The sequence below is a fragment of the Perognathus longimembris genome, chromosome 6 (genome assembly GCF_023159225.1).
Source record: "Perognathus longimembris pacificus isolate PPM17 chromosome 6, ASM2315922v1, whole genome shotgun sequence".
Classification (NCBI taxonomy): domain Eukaryota; kingdom Metazoa; phylum Chordata; class Mammalia; order Rodentia; family Heteromyidae; genus Perognathus; species Perognathus longimembris.
This window is the reverse complement of record NC_063166.1, coordinates 78,179,590-78,199,385: the sequence shown is the minus strand read 5'-3', so window position 1 is coordinate 78,199,385 and position 19,796 is coordinate 78,179,590. Positions and strand designations below refer to the sequence as shown.

The 19,796-nt window shown below is 60.2% G+C and overlaps 1 protein-coding gene across 1 annotated transcript in view; it reads left to right on the top strand.

Moving 5' to 3' along the window:
* The window catches only part of Sulf2 (sulfatase 2), a 55,000-nt gene that overhangs the window by 12,887 nt on the left and 22,317 nt on the right, over positions 1 to 19,796 (top strand). Inside the window, exons 2-3 of the mRNA XM_048349588.1 lie at positions 1,607 to 1,867; positions 9,508 to 9,747. Coding sequence (XP_048205545.1) covers positions 1,693 to 1,867; positions 9,508 to 9,747 — 415 coding nt within the window. The 5' untranslated portion in view covers positions 1,607 to 1,692. The remainder of the gene's footprint in view (positions 1 to 1,606; positions 1,868 to 9,507; positions 9,748 to 19,796) is intronic.

The window sequence follows — 19,796 nt, the reverse complement described above, 5'->3', positions numbered from 1 at the left end:
CGGGCAAGTCAGGCAGGCTCGTGTAGCCGGGCTCGGCTTCTAGGGTAAACCTGCAGCTCCCACCGCGTGCCCCCCGAGGAGGCCACGGGCCACTGGTAAGCCGTGGCCGGAGGCTGGGCCTCCCTCCCCCCCCCGCCCACCCCCCTGCCCCTCCTCAGAGGCCAGCGCTCCTCCTGGGGGTGACTGCCTCCCACTTCTCTTGATTCTGAGGTGTCAGCCTGACAGGGAAAGGGATCCCCGCTTTTTCGCTTCCACTTACGCGGGGGAATGTTAGTTTGTGGGGTTTCCCCCCCCTAGAATGTGCATGTGTGTTTTTGTTTTGAAAATGAGGCATTTAAAGAAAGTTGTTAAGTAAATATGGGTTGGAGGGGGCGGAAATCTGGACTCCGCTGTTAAGAGCGGAGGACGGGGAGGCTGGGAGAGCCGGGGTCCCCACTGTGGGGGGCAGCTGGGAGAGCCGGGGTCCCTGCTGGGGGGGACAGCTGGGAGGGCCAGGGTCCCTGTTCTTGGCTGCCCCCCTTCTCACCACCAACCCCCCCCTGCCCCGCGCCAGAGTACAGCCAAGCCCTCGGTCACCTCTCCACAGAAAACTGGGTGACACAGAGCTTGGGGAGTGGGCGAGGAGGTCACAGTGGGCTGGCAGCAGGGACCGGCCATCCCCGCCACCAGGAGTCGGCGCCCCTGCACGCGGGCCCTGGGAGCCAGGCCCTGCCGAGTCAGGATGTCCCTCAGCTGCCAGGGCCGGTGGAGGATGAGGGGAGGGGATCCCCTATGTGTAGTTGCCACCCCTGGGAGGTGGGACAAGACAGCCCAGCCTGGGGGCCCCTGAGGCCCTGCCAAGGACCCCAGGAAGAGCCCTGGGGTGGTGGCCAGACCTCAGACCATGACAAGGCAGAGTCCTTCAAGGTCACGGTCATGGTGGGGCATCCTGCCTCCATGCACTTGGTCTCCTCCTTCCTTCCCTCCCTCCCTCCCTCCCCCCCTTTCCCTCCCTCTCTCCCTCTGCTCCTCTTCCCTCTCTCTGTCTCAATGAGACTGGCCAGGACTCAGAGCTCATTTCCTAGGAAGGGGACAAAGCCCTGCAGCGGGTGGGCAGGACCGGGGGTGGGGGGTGGGGTTGTCTCTGTCCCCGCCTCCCCCATGGCAGCCTTGGTGACACGGACTGAGGCCATGGCGGAATGTGTGACCGTCTCCAGCCCTGGGCCCTCCACATCCTCCTTCGTTATTTTCTGTGAGTCGTGCTGCCTGGCTGTGGGCTTCATGGACCAGGGGCTGCCCTTCCCCTCCCACGGTTCTGGGTTCTAATGATGCCCCCCCCCCCGCAGTACCTGGGGAAACTGAGGCTCCTCCCTCGTGTGTTTATGAGGAAACAGGTCTGGGTCAGGAGTGCGCAGCCGGAAGCAACCAGGCGCGGCTTCCGGCCGGGCTGCCTGGGCCCCTCCGCCCACCCTGCGGCGGACGGTCTGTCACCCGTGGCACGTGACCGCCGGCTGCCCCCACCCTGCCCGTGGGGGTGGGGGGGTCGGCCCGTGTCGGGCTTTGGCCCCTGTGCCGCCGGTGGGGAGACCCCAAGGGCAGTGCTGACCCACGCCTTGTCCCCCTCCAGGTCTCCAGCCGGGAGAAGCACGAGGACGGAAAGCACCCCCCGCGAGACACGACCTCCCCGAAGCGTGGGGTCCGCGGGAGGCCGGGATGGCGCCCCCGAGCCTGGCGCGCTGGCTGCTGTCGGCCGCCCTCTTCTCCCTGCTGGGCGGGAGCGCGGCCTTCCTGTCCCATCACCGACTCAAGGGCCGCTTCCAGAGGGACCGCAGGAACATCCGGCCCAACATCGTGCTGGTGCTGACCGACGACCAGGACGTGGAACTGGGTGAGCATCGGGCCCGGGGGAGGGGCCGGGGCCGGGGAGCGGTGGGTCCGTCCTCCCCTCCCCGGGTCCCCGGTGGCCGGTCCTCGGGGTTCGCCATCTCTGGTCTCTGCCCCAGGCAGAGCTGCTCCCGGTTTCTCCGGCTCGTTGTCCACGCACGAGCCACCGTGGCTGCACCCCCGGCCACCCCCTGAGCTGCCCGTGGCCCCCCCCACGAAGCGGGGCCACAGGCCCCTCCACCTGAGCCACGGTCTCCCGCAGGAGGCCCTTCGCCATGTGTCCACGAACACGGGGAAGAGATCCCCATTCTCGAGGCCACCACAAGGGAACCCCAAAGGCCCATTCCCGCTCCTCTGCTGCGAGGAGCGGCGTGGGTTCACGTAAACGGTTTAGTAGGTGGGTTGAGCGCTCCCCGCTATTTCCCACTCCCCTGTGAAGGTCTCCCCTGGCTGAGCGCTCTTCCTCCATGTAACCACGCACCCTGGCTGCCCCCCTTAGATGCACCGGTGCCGGCGGCTCCGTGTTCACAGGTCCAGCCAAGAGGATCTTGGGAAGTCGTGTCTGTACCGAACACGTGACCGGCATTCATGGGGCGCGCGCGAGGCCTCTAGAGATGGCGAGGGGTCCGATTCTGTGCAGATACTGCGTCCGTTCAAACCGGGGGGCTTCCTAGGGGCCCCAGAACCCATCCCATCCCCTGTGGATACGAGGGGCCGTGGTACAATGCCACCCCCAAATGCAAATGCCATCTTCCATTTTCTAGGAGCTGCATCTTTAGACGTATCCATGTATGTGTAAATGCAAAAAAATGAAACTAGGAAAATTTAGCCGTAGGAACGTTTTGTTTCGTCCATCGCGTTCCCAGCGTTCTCAGCTCAGTGCATCACCAACCTAAGGGATTGGCTGTGACATGTGCCACTTGGTTCAGGACTCACGGGTCCTTGGCGTGAACTTTATGGCCAGAGCAGATCCCCGTAGGACCAGCCACCCCTGAGGGCTCAGTTGCCACCAGGCTGCCATGCCAGGCGGTGCCCAATCAGCTTCATCCACCCTCCTCCTCATCGGTGATAGGCAAAGGCCCTGAGGCAGATGTGGCTGGATCCCCGGAAGGAAGGGGGAGGTTGAAGCCAGGTCTAAGGCCCCAGTGAGCTGTAGCAGGGACTGCCACCGCCTGGTCAGGTGAAGGGGAACCTCAGCCTCTGTCTCCTGGCGAAGGACAAGAGAGGATTTATTGGTAGCAGCAAATATGACGGCTTACCGGTCAATCAGTCCTTTAACCACCCAGGGCAGGGGAGAGAGTCTGTGTGAAGCCGCGTTGCTCCTCGCAACGATGCGTGCTAGAGATCGCTCGTGCAGATTGTCCGTAGGGGGTTTATCAGTGCAAAGAGAATTTCAGCCAGGAAGCGATCAGCGCCGAGAGCTTCATTGACAGCGTGACACCCAGCACCCCCCCCACCCCCATCACCCCGAGTCAGAGCCGTGTTTCCCGTGGGAGCTGGCAGACAGCACCTGCAGGCGGCCCCTGGGCCTCGGCCCCTCTCACTTCTCGGCCCCTCAAGCTGCTTCGCGGCACTGCTGGGGGCTCCGGGAGCCGGGACGCCCGCCACTCACCCCGCACGCTCCTACGGCGTCTGCTCCGGGCAGTGCACCGTGCCGGGAGCCCGGGAGCTGGGGGAGGAAACGGGCTGATAACAGAGAGAGGGGGCCTGCAGCTGCCGGGACCGGGCAAGGCAATTCGGTGTGGAATGAATGAATGAATGAATGAATGACAGGGTCTTGTCAGGTAGCCCAGGCTGGCCCGGAACTGGTCTGGTCCTTTTGCCTCAGCCTCCTGAGAGCTGGGATTACAGGTGTGTGCTCTCTCTCACACCTGGCTTTCAGTGTTATGCTTAATGTACCAACTGTGAAAGTGGGGGTGTCCAGCAGAGGAAGACTGTGAGCCCCCCTGCCGCGGTGGGACTCCTGCTCTTCCATGGAGCCAGACCACAGGCAGCAGAGCAGGAGGGCAGGGCACCGGAGCCACGCTGGTGACCTAGCTATGCTTCGTTTCAGGATCTGCTGTGGATTTAGCACTGTGGCACCTAGCAGAGCGACAGATTAGGGTTGGGGGAGGGGGTCCCCTACTTGTCCAGCATGGTCGGGGCCCTGGCTTCTGTCCCTAGCCTACAAAAGACCCCCGAGGAATATGCAAAAACAAAGAAGGGGTTTGGGGTATGACAAGAACCCGAGAGAACAAGACCAAGGCCAGCTAGAATACAGAGGTCATTCTCTCCACCGACCCACGGGGAAATGGAGGCACAGAGAAATGGAGCCACTTGTCCCCGGCGATTAAGCAGGATTGGAGCCCAGAGGCTGTGGTCTTCACCCAGCTCTAACAAGCACTTCCGGGGAGGGTCCTCCGTGCCCGGCCAGGCCGCGGGGCTCTGCCGGGGCCTGAGCCTCCTTGGTCACCAGTGACCATGCTGGAAAGGCCAGTGTCAGGACATGGGTGTGGCAGGTCTGAGCCGTGTGTGTCAGGACATGGGTGTGGCAGGTCTGAGCTGCGTGTGTCAGGATATGGGTGTGGCAGGTCTGAGTCACATGTGTCAGGACATGGGTGTGGTGGGTCTGAGCCTCGTGTCAGGACATGGGTGTGGCAGGTCTGTGCCCTGTGTGTCAGGACATGGGTGTGGCAGGTCTGTGCCCTGTGTGTCAGGACATGGGTGTGGCAGGTCTGTGCCCTGTGTGTCAGGACATGGGTGTAACAAGTCTGAGCCGCGTGTGTCAGGACATGGGTATGGCAGGTCTGAGCTGCGTGTGTCAGGACATGGGTGTGACAGGTCTCAGCTGCGTGTGGCAGGATGTGGTGTGACAGGTCTCAGCTGCGTGTGGCAGGATGTGGTGTGACAGGTCTCAGCTGCGTGTGTCAGGACATGGGTGTGACAGGTCTGAGCCGCGTGTGTCAGGACGTGGGTGTGGCAGGTCTGAGCCGCGTGTGTCAGGACGTGGTGTGACAGGTCTGAGCCACGTGTGTCAGGATGTGGTGTGGCAGGTCTGTGCCCTGTGTGTCAGGACATGGGTGTGAAAGGTCTGAGCCGTGTGTGTCAGGACATGGGTGTGGCAGGTCTGAGTCACGTGTGTCAGGACATGGGTGTGGTGGGTCTAAGCCGCGTGTCAGGACATGGGTGTGGCAGGTCTGTGCCCTGTGTGTCAGGACATGGGTGTAACAAGTCTGAGCCGCGTGTGTCAGGACATGGGTGTGACAGGTCTGAGTCACGTGTGTCAGGACATGGGTATGGCAGGTCTGAGCTGCGTGTGTCAGGACATGGGTGTGACAGGTCTCAGCTGCGTGTGGCAGGATGTGGTGTGACAGGTCTCAGCTGCGTGTGTCAGGACATGGGTGTGGACAGGTCTGAGCCGCGTGTGTCAGGACATGGGTGTGACAGGTCTGAGCTGCGTGTGTCAGGACGTGGGTGTGACAGGTCTGAGCCCCATGTGTCAGGACGTGGGTGTGGCAGGCCTGAGCCGCGTGTGTCAGGACGTGGATGTGGCAGGTCTGAGCTGTGTGTGTCAGGACGTGGATGTGGTAGGTCTGAGCTGCGTGTGTCAGGACATGGGTGTGGCAGGTTTGAGCCCCGTGTCAGGACATGGGTGTGACAGGTCTGAGCCGCGTGTGTCAGGACATGGGTGTGGCAGGTCTGAGCTGCGTGTGTCAGGACGTGGGTGTGACAGGTCTGAGCCACGTGTGTCAGGACATGGGTGTGACAGGTCTGAGCTGTGTGTGTCAGGACATGGGTGTGGCAGGTTCGAGCCCCGTGTCAGGACGTGGTGTGACAGGTCTGAGCCGCGTGTGTCAGGACATGGGTGTGACAGGTCTGAGCCGCGTGTGTCAGGACGTGGGTGTGACAGGTCTGAGCCGCGTGTGTCAGGACGTGGGTATGACAGGTCTGAGCTGCGTGTCTTCCGAGTCCACGCTGCCACACACCGCCATGCCTGTCTCCCACAGCGCCCGGCCTGGGGTGTTGGCAGCGCTGAATTGTGAACTCAGGCACTGTAGCACTCCAGTCGCCTCCTCCCCTTTAGGTTTTCCGGTAGGGTCTCGTCAAGCTTTTCCCCGGAGGTAACCTCAGGCCACAACCCTCCACCTTCGCCTACCAAGTAGCTGAGATTACAAGCGTGAACCACCGTGCCCACCTTCTTTGTTGTTGAGACCGAGTCCCTCTCACATTTTACCTCTGCTATCTTGAAACCGCCTTTCTTCCAGTCTTCACCTCCAAAGCAGCTGGGATTACAGGTGTGCACTACTGTGTCCGGCGCCCCGCCACCCCCAACCTGGCTTTCAAAGCAGGCTGAGCCTCTCTCTGCCAGGTGAGAGATGGGAAGGTAGTAATCAGAGGGCCGCTGTGCTTTTTATAAACCACGAGACAGACCCAGATCAATAATGCATGCTCCAAAAAAACCCCAACACATTATCTCACAGTCTGCTACAACTGGCAGGCAGAGGGTGGTCCTAAAAAATTTATCACCTGCTATTTTCTGCTCATCCATGCGGCAGATCTGGGCTGGAGGGCTCTCGGCGGAGACGATCTTGGGCTTCCTTCAAGTACTCGCGTGGAAGCAGCCGTCCGTCCTCATTAGAGGCTGGCTGAGAGGCTGGAGAGCAGGGAAGAGGGGGCTCAGCCTGTTTGGGGATTGCAGGGGGGGGAGGGCGTTGCTCTGTTTCTCGCCTCGCCTGCCTTGCTGCTGTCTCTTACAAGTAGCAGGGCCCCCTGGGGGAGATGCTGGGGACAGACTCGCCCCCATGGTGAGTGGCCTGAGTTACTATCTGCCTTCAGCAGCAGCTGGGAAGCCCTGGGCTGGGACATCCCCAGAGAACGTGGGGCCGGCCGGGCCCCAGCAGCCTCCGTGAGCCACGCACGCACGTGGACGCCCAGGTCCTGGCTCAGGGAGGCCGTGGGCCCGGTCACTGGTTCAGTTGGGTACAGACCCCCTGTGAGATTCTTGTGGGGCGCAGGCTGAGCCCCCCACCACAGGCAGACCCGACCTCTCCCCCCCTCCACCCTCCAGCTTTGGAGTCCTGGCTGCTCTCTTTACCGCTTTTAGTTTTCCAAGCTTAAATCTTGGCTTACAAAGAAGCCCGGAACTCTGGCTGTAAATGGAAAACCCAGCACCCAGCACTTAAGAGTCACGGCCTGACCTGGCACTAAACACTTAGACCTCAGCAAGGTGCTGCCTCCCACCCGGTCCCTCGGAAGGTTCTGGAAGGTTCTGAGAGTAGCCTTGGAGTGAGGAAGGAGCGGAGGGGCTTCCGGCAGGGGCAAGCTGGACAAGAAAGGCAGCTCCTTCAGTGCAAGTCATGGGCTTTGGATGTGGGCCACTTACACAGTCCCTGTACAGACAAGAGTTGGTGCGTCGCTAGACCCTGAGCCCCACAACCTCAGGAATTGGGGTCTCAACATGCCAGGAAATGAGGTGCCTGGTAGTGGTTCCTGTGGATTGTCAGGTGAACCCCCAAATGGCATGCACCACGAGGCACATGTATGTTACACATGGAAATTCTTCTGTATTGGGCACTGCTGTCTAGGCAGATAGAGGACAGTCAGGACGAGCCAGGGGTCACCCTGCCAGATGGTGTGGCCTTGGGAACGCTACTCGACCTTTCTGAGGCCTTGCCTGGGACATCTGGTCAGTCGCCATGACACTTCCCTAAGAGCTGATACGGGAAGGACGGTGGTGGAGGGGTTGTGTGTCGTCCAGCCTGGGGGCGGGGGGGGGGGGGGGCGACTCAGGGGCCCTCCGCAGGGGTCTCAGCGCCGGGAAATGTCCCCTCTGGGCTTATTTAGTTGGCCAAGAGCCACCAACCCGTGCGTGTCAGTGTGTGGCATGTCCCCTCAGTCCTCAGCAAGCCCCCCCCCAGGGCCAGGCCCCCCCCCAAGTGTGCCACTACCAAGCAAAGCCAGAAAGATGACTTGATATAAAATCCTCCGATTTACCACAACACCAGCAAGCCAGCCACGCACGGTGGCGTCCGCCTGTGGTCCCAGCTCGTCAGGAGGCGGGGGCAGGAGGAAGAGGAGAGTTGAGATCAGCTCTGAGACAAAAATGAGACTTAAAAAAGTACCAAGTCTGGGCGTGGCTCAAGCGGTAGAGTACCAGCCCTCGCAAGCGCCGGGCCCTGGGTTCCATCCCCAGCGCTGCTTCTCTGCCATTCCAAAAATCAGCAATTTGCTCAGACTGTTACATCCTTTGTGGTAGACTGAATCAGACGCCATGCGTGAGGGGCTCCGTCCGGGGACTCTGGGCATTGAGGCGACAGCGGATAAAGGGTTTTGGAGCCAACGTGGCTCACGCACTTTCCGTAGTCCAGCAATCGCCTAAAAAGGTCACGGGCGTTTGCTTCTGTTAAAGTTCAGAACTAGCTGGACCCCGGTGGCTCACGCCTGTCATCCTTGCTACTCAGGAGGCTGAGCTCTGAGGCTTGCAGTTCAAAGCCAGCACGGGCAGACACATCTGAGCACACAGCCACGGAGTGTAACCTGGTATTTTCACGGTGAAAGGAGCCCAAGAGCACAAAGATGGCGTCTGCCCTCAACAGTCTCGGTACAGCCCCAGGAAAACGTCCCCGTTTGGAAAGGATCGACTAGGAAACACACACACACACACACACACACACACACACACACACACACACACACACACAGCCTGAGTGCACTGAGCCGTCCTATGTCCGCTGGTCCGGCAGTTAGGGGCTGTCGGAGTGTCAGAGACACAGTAGCCTCGTCCCGACCCTGCAGAGGGAAGGTTTGGTCCCAGAAAAAAACAAGTCTGTCTCAGTGTCCATACCACCAGATTTGTGTTTACCAAGTAAGCGTGGCTTGCCCGCCTCGTGCACATTGTGAAAGCCACCTTTTTAAGTTCTGCCCTCCTGGCTGTCAGCGCTGGAGGGGGAGACGGGGGCGGGGCCAGGGTGTGTGTGTGTGTGTGTGCGCGTGTGCGTGTGTGACATGGTGCGTGGATCTATGGGGCCCCGGCGTGACAGGCCTCAGTGAAGCAGGTCACTGTCCCCCGGGAGACTATACACAGCCTGCTGCGGGGACACAGGCGGTGTCCTCCTGCTGGACACGGGAAGCGGCACTGACCTGGTGGACTGGCTCCGCTGCCCTCCCCGCCTGGGGCCTGGGACCATGGAGGGCACAGGGTACGCGTGGTACTAAAGCCAGGCCTTGTAGGGAAGTGGACTTCAGGGCCGGCCCAGGCCACGCTGTGCACACGGCCCCTGCTGTCCCACGCCTAGGGGCTCTCCAGGTGCAGCATGGCCAGGCAGCAGGCGTGGATTTGGGGCAGGTGTGGTGTGAACCAAGGAGACATGACCATTGCGGTGCTCGTGGGTTAGGAGAACCTCAGCGCGGTCGGTGGGGTTTGGTGTGACCAGGTTTCGGCAAGAGTGAACCATTCCTGGGAGCATTCCAAGTAAAACCGGGTTCGAATCCTCCTCCAGCTCGTACTGTGGTTTGCCTTAAAAAGAAAAAAAAAAATCTCCCTCTGTGTGTATTCATGCCCTGCAGAGCGGACGCTGTGTATGCACGGTAGGCCCTCCCCTCCCCCGCGGCCGCCCCCCTCCCCCTCGGGCCCGCTCACGCCGCGCCCTCCGCTCCCGCTCGCAGGTTCCATGCAGGTGATGAACAAGACGCGGCGGATCATGGAGCAGGGGGGCGCGCACTTCGTGAACGCCTTCGTGACCACGCCCATGTGCTGCCCGTCCCGCTCGTCCATCCTCACCGGCAAGTACGTGCACAACCACAACACCTACACCAACAACGAGAACTGCTCCTCGCCGTCCTGGCAGGCCCAGCACGAGGGCCGCACCTTCGCCGTGTACCTCAACAACACCGGCTACCGCACAGGTGAGGGGGTGGCGGGCGGGGGGGGGGGAGGCAGGGGGGGGGGCAAGGGGGGCCGGGGCGGGCCAGGCTGTATGGGAAACGGCTCCTAGGTTCCCCCACACACACACACAAAGCCCGGTGTTTATTTCTTTGTTGTTGTTGGGTGTGGGGCTTGAACTCAGGGCCTGGGCGCTATCCTCCAGCCTCTCTGTATTCAAGGAGAGTGCTTCACCGCTTGAGCCACGCATTACTACTGCCGGTTTTTGAGTGGTTCCATGAAGGGTCTCACGGGGACTTTTCTGCCTGGGCTGGCTTTGAACCGTGATCTTCAGATCCCAGCCTCCTGAGTAGCTAAGATTACAGGCGGGAGCCACCGGTGCCCACCTCTGTATATATTTCTGGGTATAGAAAATGAGGACAAGGCAGTTTGTTAGCAGTAGTGGTTAAAAAAAAACCAAATCTGTCTTCAGGAAATGTGAGTCCCCGAAAGAAGAAGAATCTATTGAAAATAGGAACTGGGTCCCAGGCAAGCCACCCGGGCTCAGGTTGTGTCTTGTTAATGAGTTGAGAGGACTTTGGCTGCCTGGGACCTTCGGCATGAAGGAAGGTGCCGGAACATCAAGGCTAGGGGGGTGGAGGGGAGGAGAGGCGGTACTTCCGCTCTGGGGGCTGTAACCTGGAAGCCAGCAGTGACCGTGGACATGACCTTTGCCCCCAGTGACCCTGCCAGCGTCACCTGTGGGCAGCGGCCCCGGAGTTCTTTGCAGGTTCCGTGGCCTGCACAAGGTGCAGGGCAGGCAGTCCAGCTCGGAGCAGAACCCTCCGGACTCTCGTTGACGAGACTTGCTTGAATTAAAAGAAATAGCTCACGACTCCCCACCTCGGCAAAGAGCCGGGGCCGTTGCCAAAGCCCGTGTCACGGCTCAGAGGCTGACACCATGGTCTCGATGGGTGGTGTGGCTCGGAGGTGGAGCTGTCGGGGGAGCTGCATGTGAGTGTGGACGGCGTGTTTGGGTCGGAGGGCTGAGGCAGGGTGAGACCCCCTGGAGGACCCATGGGCCATCCCACTGCAGCCTGGGCATGGGGGAGGCCCTGTGCTTCACTGGGGCTGTTTATCTGTCTGCCCTGTAGACACGTGACTCCGTGTATTTTGGCCGTACTGGGGTGTGAACTCACAGTCTTGTCCTTGCTAGGCACGCACTCTACCACTGGAGCTCCAGCAGCCCCGTTGGTTTCTGGCCCCTGCTAGAAGCCTATGTCCAGGCTAGCTTACGGGGTTCGGGGCTGGGGCATCACAGGAGAGATCGGGACAGGCGGAGCCAAGGTACAGCAGCAACCCGAAGGAGGCCAATGCGGCTGGCCCAGGCATGACCACCTCCGCCCATCTCCGCAGACCCGGCTGGTCTGTGCGCGGATGGGCCCCAAGCCACTGTGGTGCGGGCCTCTCGCCCAGAGACTCCCAAACTCTGCACAAAGCGTCTCCGCATGGGCTGTGCTGACCAGACCCACTGTGTCTGGACCCAGTCACCGTCTGGCTATGTGAGCTGGGGCGAGTTATGTCCGTCCTGGTTGCCCGGATGTGGCTAGCGAGGTGTCGCGAAGCCAGACCGTGGTACAGCAGCGCTGGCTCCCAGGACGCTCTCAGGGTGCTCCCTGTGGTGACCGTGATGCTCCCCGTGGCATGGCACCACTCCGGCTGCCTCGCTGGTAATGGGGGCCAAACCCGAGAGCACGCACTCGGCCTCTCAGGCTAAGCCAGCCACCCTGCCCACCAGACCAGAGGCCGGGTAGGCCGGGTGAGCCGGGCGGACCTGCCACACCGGATGCAGGGAAGGCTGGCTTTGCATATGCAAATGAGCCCCTGCACCTGCAAGGCAGCGTGCTGGAGTCTGGTCCCATTCAGCAATTCCGCTCTGGCTCCGTGCCCTCAGCTCTGCGAGTCCACGCGGCCCTGCACAAGGTGGGGGGAGGAGGGCCTCCGGGCCACCCCGCTTGCTCGTTAGGGTGGGGACAGTAGACCGACTGCAGCCTGGGCGCAGTGACCCCAGCTGCTAGTGTGCTCAACAGGATATTGGATGAGAGACTGCTGTGATTTCACCGTAAGGCTCGGGGATTTCCCAGGAGACTGGCACCCACGCCAGGGCCTTTGCGCTTACTCTTTCCGCCCCATCACGTGCATGATCTGCTTGCACCTGCCCCATCCGCCCTGTGTTCCAGTGGTGCCTCTTCCAAGAAGCATTCCTCGACTTACCCGGTGCCCACTTGGTCTCCTTACTTGCCTTCTGTTCCTGTCAGGCTCTTGATGTCCCTCCATAGGAATTTATGAGTTCGTCTGTCATCCTTCCTGTGCCCCTCATCCTGGTCTTACTGCCTGCATGTGGCCGCCATGGCTGTTCTTCCCACCCTCCCAGCTCGTTGGTGGTGTCCCTTCTGGACTGCCAGCTCCATGTCCCTCCAAGGGGCTCACCCCAGAGCAGGTGCTCGGAGCGGATGGATGCACACGCTCCGCCCATCTCCATCTTCCCCTTCCTCCTTCCTCCCATCGCCCCATGCCCACCCTGGCCTCTCCGCTTCCTCTCCTCGGCACGCAGAGCAGAGGGGACTCGCAGATGCCTGGCCGTCCTCTCCGGGCCCGCGCCCAGCTGTCCCGGCCTTCACAATGGCAGCCTTCTCTCGCCCCTTGGCTTCTGTCCTGCGGTGGCTCCCGGCTCTCTTCCTCTCCCTTCGAGCACCCAGGGCACGCACGGCGCGCACACAGCTCCCTTCTTCCCTGGGCCCAGCTGCCCCGCCGCCCCCGTGGCCCGGTGGTGTGACAGGATGTCCCCGTCCGCCCTTGGAGGGCGAGCTCCTTGGCGACAGGGGGGCTTCCTGGCCTTCCGTGCACCGGGGGCCCAGCCTCACCTTCCCACGGAGGGCTGAGCCTCCACTAGAGACCCGCAGCCCCGCCCGGGGCCCAGACCTCATCTCCCAGCTCAATGTCCTTCAACTCTGATGCCCGCTCCCTGGCCCTGCACCTTCAAGTGTCAAAGCAAGCCAAGCACAGGGGCAGAAAGCGAGGCTCTGTCCCTAGAGCCCCCAGCCTCGCTTTCTCCCCTGCCCAGCACCGTTGGCATATCGGTGGGAGCGACCCAGTGCCGGTGGGGTGGCCGGCACCCCCAGGCCCAGGAGGAGAAGAGCCCTAGATGGGAGAGGAAGCTCCACACGGAGGCAAGGCGTGGTTCAAAGCCACCAATGTTCTCTATCCTTGTCCCTGGTGAGGGTCAGTTTCTAGGCCGTGTGCCCATTCCTAAGCGCCCAGTCCCCGGGACCTGGGCCCGAGTGTGTACTTGGTGGGTCATCGTTCAGCCCATGGGTCCACCTCCAGTGAGACAGCGAAGGCTGCAGTTCAGCCCAGGCCAACCCACGACCACCAGGGGTGCAGGGCGCCCCCTGTGGGTTAAGACCCGTGAGTGCGTTTCTAGTGGTCATGCAGGTTGTGGGCTGACAGGGTTATGCACCGCTTGCTTTGCAGAGCCCATTTTCTGACATCTTTCACTTGGGTTGGTTATTTTATAATGTTTAGCTGAGCCTTGAACCTAAGACTTTTGCATATAAATATGGAAAGGTTTGTGCAGTTTATATATATACCCGGGATTTCCCGGGAATGGAAGGAATATTATAATCGCATATCAAACTTTCCCAAGAATTGTTCTTTATCTCTGAAACACCCTGTTTCCTGCTGCAGTGACATCCGAGGTATTTGAATTGCAAATGCCGCCGCCCACCCAACCCCATTTGTAACTGTCGCCCTTCCGAACCCGTCTCCCCGCGCCAGGCTCTTGACGTGCGGGCCTGTCTCCTTGATGGATGTACCGCCAAAATCCCGTGTTAAAATTTCCCTTCGTTATAAATCGCCTTTCCTCTTCTTGTTCCTATAGACAGCAGTTAGAGCACGCTGCGGGCTCTGGCAGCAGTGGGCAGAGGTAGTTGTTATTACTGCTAAATTGCCTTTCCAGAATAATCAGGAGGCCCCACAAAATGTCTGTCCCAGAAAAGGGGACGTTGAAGGAATGGCAGTAGGAACAACTCTTGGAAGAGTTGGCTCAGTGGGGGGCACTCCAAGTGTTGGTCAAATGTCCACAGACATCCTTCTAAGAGTCCCGGGTAAGTTTCTTCTGCACCCCACCTCAGCCTTGGGGACGGAAAGGGGGGCAGATGCCAGGAACCTGTAGCTCACACCTGCAATCCTGACTTCTCAGGAGGCTGAGATCTGAGGAGGAGGATTTGAAGCCAGCCCAGGCAGGAAAGTCTATGAGACTCTTAGCGCCAAGGAACCACCAAAAAGCCGGCAGTAGCACTGTGACTCGAGCGGTAAAGGGCCCGGCTTTGACGGAAGACGCTCCAGGACAGCACCTGAGCCCTGAGTTCCAGCTCTTGTACAGGCATCAGAAAGGGACGTGGGGGAAAGCAAGGAGTTTAAGACCCAGCTCATCTTGATGATAGCACCACGCCTGAAAGTCAGGAAACAGGACCTCGGGGCAGCCCTCAGCCACTGTCTGGCCTGGCTGCTTGTTTCTGCTTCTCCCCAGCAGTTAGACATTTTCCCTACCCTTCCAGGAGACAGAACTGCCTTCTTTATGCTCTTGGAGTGAGCCCACAGCCCCGTGCCTGGCCTGCTCCCCTTGAGGTCCGCATTTCCCGTCTCCTTTCCTGCCTGGCAACCACAAGCACAGCCTCCCTGCTGCTCTTGAAACCTTCCAAGGTCATTGCCTCTGCATAAAACACCGTCTGCTCAGCTCGCTCTTGCGATCATTACCTTTCCGTGAGAGCGTCTGTGATCCAGGCCCTCCCCGTCCCTGAACTCCCCGGGCCAAACAGCCCAGCCTACCCTGTTGTTATCTGCTGTGTACTCAGCTTTGTCCTCTGACTTCTCTCTCTCGAAATTATCCTGTTTTAGTTGCTACTCGTCAGTAAATAGTGGCAAATATTGGGCACTCGGTAAAGATCTGGATGGGCCTGGGTGTGACATCCACGTTAGAAGTGTTGCTTAAGGAAGCCAAAGGTTCTGAGTTCAAACTCCACTACTGTCATGAAAAAAAAAAATTGAGATTGGTCGAAGCCAAGTTTGCCGGCTCCCGGCGCTCACGTGCTATCCTAATCGCCCTGTCTTTCTGCTTCTTGGAATCCTTTCCTTTGGGCTGGCTTTGTTCCTAGGAAGGGCTCCCCTCACCCCCCCCCCCCAGGTGTGGTGGCAGAGTGACCCTCACAGGAACCACGGTGACCCGTAGGGTGAGTGACCCCAGGTGATAAGGGGCCTCTTGGCAGAGCAGCTGCCAAAGCCTGAGGGACAGGCCCTCATCGGCTCCGCAAGGCTCACATGTTTCCCTCTTGCCCAACCAGAGAGGCTGGAGGAGGTGAGGCTGTCCGATTGGCCGGGTGCAGGTAGAAGGGTCTGGAAACCATCTGGGGAGAAACCAAGAAGGCAGGAGGGCGAGGAAAAGCACAGGTACCAAGCACAGGAAGAATGGGTGCTGGGCAGACGAGTGAAGCAGATGTGTAAGCCAGCTGCACCCCCCTTTGGGGCCAGGTAGAAGGGGTCCCTCCGGTGGCCCCCCCGGGAGCCTCCCAGGCTCAGCTCAGCAAGATCCTATCTCCGACCTCCTGAATGTCCCAGCACTGATTTATCGCCGCGGGCCGCAGCTTGCAACTGTGTCTTCTCCAAAGCAGGAAAAGCAGCCGCAGTGACCTTGCAGGACCCAGGGAGGAGGATCCGGTTACAGACTTTCACGAGTGCCCGCCGGGCTGTAGGGCTCTGGGTTATTTATTGAATTTCTTCCCAACCCTGCCTCCTTAGCCAATCTGTCTGCCAAAGAAACGAAGATTTCGGGCCTGTGGCATTTCGCATTTAATATTTATAGTGTTCTCGAATCTGCAGAAATGCTGCGTCTCTTCTCCCAGGTTGGTGGGATTGCTTCCTGTGGCCCAGACCGGGAGCCATCCTAGGGACAGTCTGCTGGTGGCCCTTGGTACCACATTTGGACCTTGCAAAATGGTAGCTGACAGCAAGGATCCGCACTTCCACACCTGCTCAGGGTCTGTTATACGGTGCTTTTTAAGAATCTGAACATTGTATCCTCCTCCCTCCAACTCGGATCACAACTGTCTCTTGAAAGAAATGAAAAATGAGGGCAGTCTTGCCAGTATTGACCATATGTAGTAGGAGTAAGTAAGCTGCAAGCCACAGGTCCTTGTTTTTTTTGTTTTTATTTTATTCTTGCCAGTCCTGAACTCAGGGCCTGAGCACTGTCCCTGGCTTCTTTTTGCTCAAGGCTAAGCACTCTACCACTTGAGCCACAGCGCCACTTCTGGCTTTCTCTGTGTATGTGGTGCTGAGGAATGGAACCTAGGGCTTCATGCATGCTAGGCAAGCACTCTAACACTAAGCCATTTTCCTAGCCTGTGGTCCTTGTTTTTGTAAATAAAGTTTTATTGGGACACAGCCACACCCAGTACCTAAAGAACCTGCTAGGGCTGTTTTCACATGATGCTGCCATTAATTGATGACTGCCAGAGACCCTGTGGCTGTAAGGCTGGAAATATGTGCAGCCTGGCTTTCTGTAGGTGTTTCCTGACTCCCACTAGGTGATCATAACCTGGTGTTTTTTTTGTCACACCTGCCCCAAATATTTGTTAGACTATAGGAGGAGCTGTTATCCAACATGGCTCCCCACTGGGTGTATGGCTAGGCAGCAGGAAGTAGGAGAGCTGGAAGGCCGTGCCTACTTCCTATGGGGTCAGAACCAGAGAGCAGAAAATACACAGAATACTAGCTACTCAGGAGGCTGAGATCCCAGGACTGCAGTTTGAAACTCTCCCAGGCAGTAAAAATCCAGGAGACTAATCTCCAACCAACCAGCAAAAAAGCCGAAGTGGAAGTATGGCTCAGGTGGTCGGGCGCCAGCCTTGAGCAAAAAAAGTGAAAGGATAGCACCCAGGCCCTGAGTTGAAGGAAGGCCCAGGATCAGTGCAAAGGAAAAAACCCCCAAACCCCAAACAACTCTATAGAATTACAATGGAAGCCAATGACACTGATTCTTCGAGTATTTCACAAGCTGGGCTGGGACAATTCTTTTTACCCAGAAGGACTGGCAGTGGTGTTCGGTGACAGGCCTGGTGGTGTCCGTGCCTGTGGAGGGGGCTGCCCCGGGCGGTATTTCAGGATTCGGGTGTGATGTTGTGTTACTGGATGCAGGTGAGGGCTTGTGACGTTTCCCTTAAAAAAAGCAGGGGCACTTCACTTAGGGTCCTTGACTTCGATTGCAGCGTAAGAATTTCTGGACAAGTCACGATGGTAAGAAAACTCGGCGGAGCTTTATTGAGCGAGTAGGAAAGCAGGAAAGCAGACAGACAGACACGCAGGGAGGCCAGGGGCCGCGATCTTAACCGTGTGCATCTCTCCAAGGGAGGGAAAGAGAGACGCACAGCTCCTTGCTGCTAGGGCTGTGTCTATGGTAAAGGCAGGGGGTCTGCTTTTAAAGTTATGCAAAGATAGGTATTTTATCTTTGCTCTATCCCTCCTGGTGTTGCTTTCTGAGTTTCTGGATGTTTGGGGGGGCATTCTTTCCAGGTAAGAATGCATCCCGCCATCAAACAGACCCTTATCCTTGAGCTAAGGAAGGCGCCCGGGTAGCTGCGTTTTGGGTAGAAGGTTGCTTCCATTTGGCGGGGGGCATTTCTCTCAGGAAGGCGTGCACCCTGCCCGACGGACGCCAATCCCCAGGGTGAAATGGGCGTCTCTCAGGAAGGAAAGCGTCTTGTCGTTTCCGAGGCAAAGATGGCTTGCCCACGTCCACGCATGAGGCCACGACTCCTTCTTCAGGGGCTCTGCTTCTGTCGCACGCGTCAGACGCCGTGGAGATGTTGCCACGACGCCCACGTTTCTACCTCCACCTCCCCCCACCCCCGGCCTCCCGTCTGCTCTGCCTGCGTTTCCGACCAGCACCTCGCACTCGGCCTGTCCGGCCTTCCTCTGACGGCCCCCATCCAGCCCCTCCCGCAGAGCCGCCTTCTAGATCAGCACCAGACACCCCAAACCCGCGTGGAAGGACGGTGGCTGTGGCCTCCTCCCTCGTGTTTACGGAGGGCCGAGTGCTCGCCAGACTCTTCCAGACACGAGGACTCCGGGGAGAGGGCGAGGCACCCCCGCCCCCCCCCCCCCCCCCCCCGCCACAGGCTCTGCTCCAGTTGGAAGTAGATGATGAAAACCCAGAGGATGAACTTGCTAAGTAGAGATAAGTGCTGCGGGGCCACAGAGTCGGGGGGAGGGATGGTCAGAGCGATGACCCGGCAAGGCGCCGGCCTTCTAGCAAATGCCTGGTAATGCCCCGGTGAGCCTCATGAAGAAGGGTCCTTTCCAAGAGAGAGGGGCAGGGGCAGAGGCCCCCCGGCAGGAAGGAGCTGGGCTGGGTGAAGCTAGGACGATGAGGGCCCACCGAGGCTGGGGGGGGGCGGGCCCAGGGCTGGGGGGGAGCAGGGGAGGATGGGGTCAAGGGTCAGCAGAAGACATGGCAGGCAGCACAGTGAGTGCTGGGATAGGTGGGAGGCAGTGGGGGCCTCCAGGACGCCGCCCTGCCCCGGCCTTTGCCGACACGCGCCCGCCTAGGTGAGGAGCAGGGCGGCCGCTGGCACTGCAGTCTGTTTGATGCCAAAGGAATGGATCCGGAGGGTTCGGGGTATCGAGTCAGCCACAGCCCAGACGATCGATGAGTCACGGCAGAGGGCGTGCCAGGGCCACGGGTGGCGGGAATCGGACCCTGCCCGGCAGGGCAAGGTGCCTGGTTCCCCTGACTCGGCGAGGCGGGGCCCCGAGCCGGGCAGGCCAGCCTGACAGTCCCCCTCCCCCCCCCCCCCCCCCCCCCGCTGCACCCGCTGCTGACCTTCCCGCCTGGTCTCGGCCTCGGTGCTAATGAGCACCGTCCTCTGCCCGGCCCTCAGGCTCCCGGTGCCAGCCTGGCGGGAGCCCCCTCTGTGGCTGCTCCCGCTTCCCAGGGGAGCTGGGGAGGCAGGGCTGGGACCCCCGCTCTTCAGAGCCCCTCTGCAGGCCGCCCGCCCTTGGGCCTGCGTGCCACGCGTGCCACGGCACTGGGCATGGCCGCGGTCTCCAGGCACACACACGCACACACTCCTGCCCCCGGGCACCCCAGCGTCTCTCTCTCACCGCTGTGACTGTGTCTGGTTTCGCCCGGTGCCCCCTGGGAGGCAGAATCAACCGCCCTGCGGGCCCCGTTCACGCGGGTTGTCCCCGAGTCTGGACTGCCTCCCGGGGACACTAAAACAGAAGCCACTTGGGGTCCGAGCCAGCCGCCCGGTGCTCTCCTGGGAGGAGGCATGGCGCGGCCGGGGCCTCGCCCAGGCCCACAGCCCCACCGTCCTGCCAGCCGCCGCTCTCTGCTGCCCGCCGGGGGGCGCTGGGCGGGGGCCACTGTGCCGGACAAGGCCTGGGTCCCCCGGATCCTCCACGTGCTTCGATCGTGGACCCGTGGGAGGTGGAGGTAGTGGGGTCACAGGGTCGCCTCGGGGGGGGGGGGGAAACAACAACACAGGATTCCATCCAAAACATAATAATGCAGAAAAGGGCTGGAGGCGTGGCAGCCGAGCAAACGTGGCGTCCCGAGTTCAAATCCCAGCGTTGCCCAAAGTCAGGCGTTTAATGCGGTATCAGCCCCAAGGCGGTGTAGCACGATTCGGTGAGTGTCCTCAGGAGCTTTGACACTTTCACCGTTGTTTATCGGCTACTGAATGCTTGATGTTTATTGAATGCTATGCGTGAAGATGACATGAGGTGAACATGTGTGGAAAGTCACCCGTGCCCTTAAAACAGCCCCGTTGACGGCTCCACCCAGATACCCTGAGGAGGGGGGGTGCCATACGCCCACCCCTCCGTCCAGGGGATGGGGCACGCACCATCTCCCCCTCTCAGGAACCTGGTCCCCACTGAGGGCCAGTGGGGACCCCACGGTCGGGGAGGGGGCAGGCAGGCGGTCGTGGGGACGCTTGCCCCTGCGTCCCCAGGGAAAGGAGGAGCTGCTGCT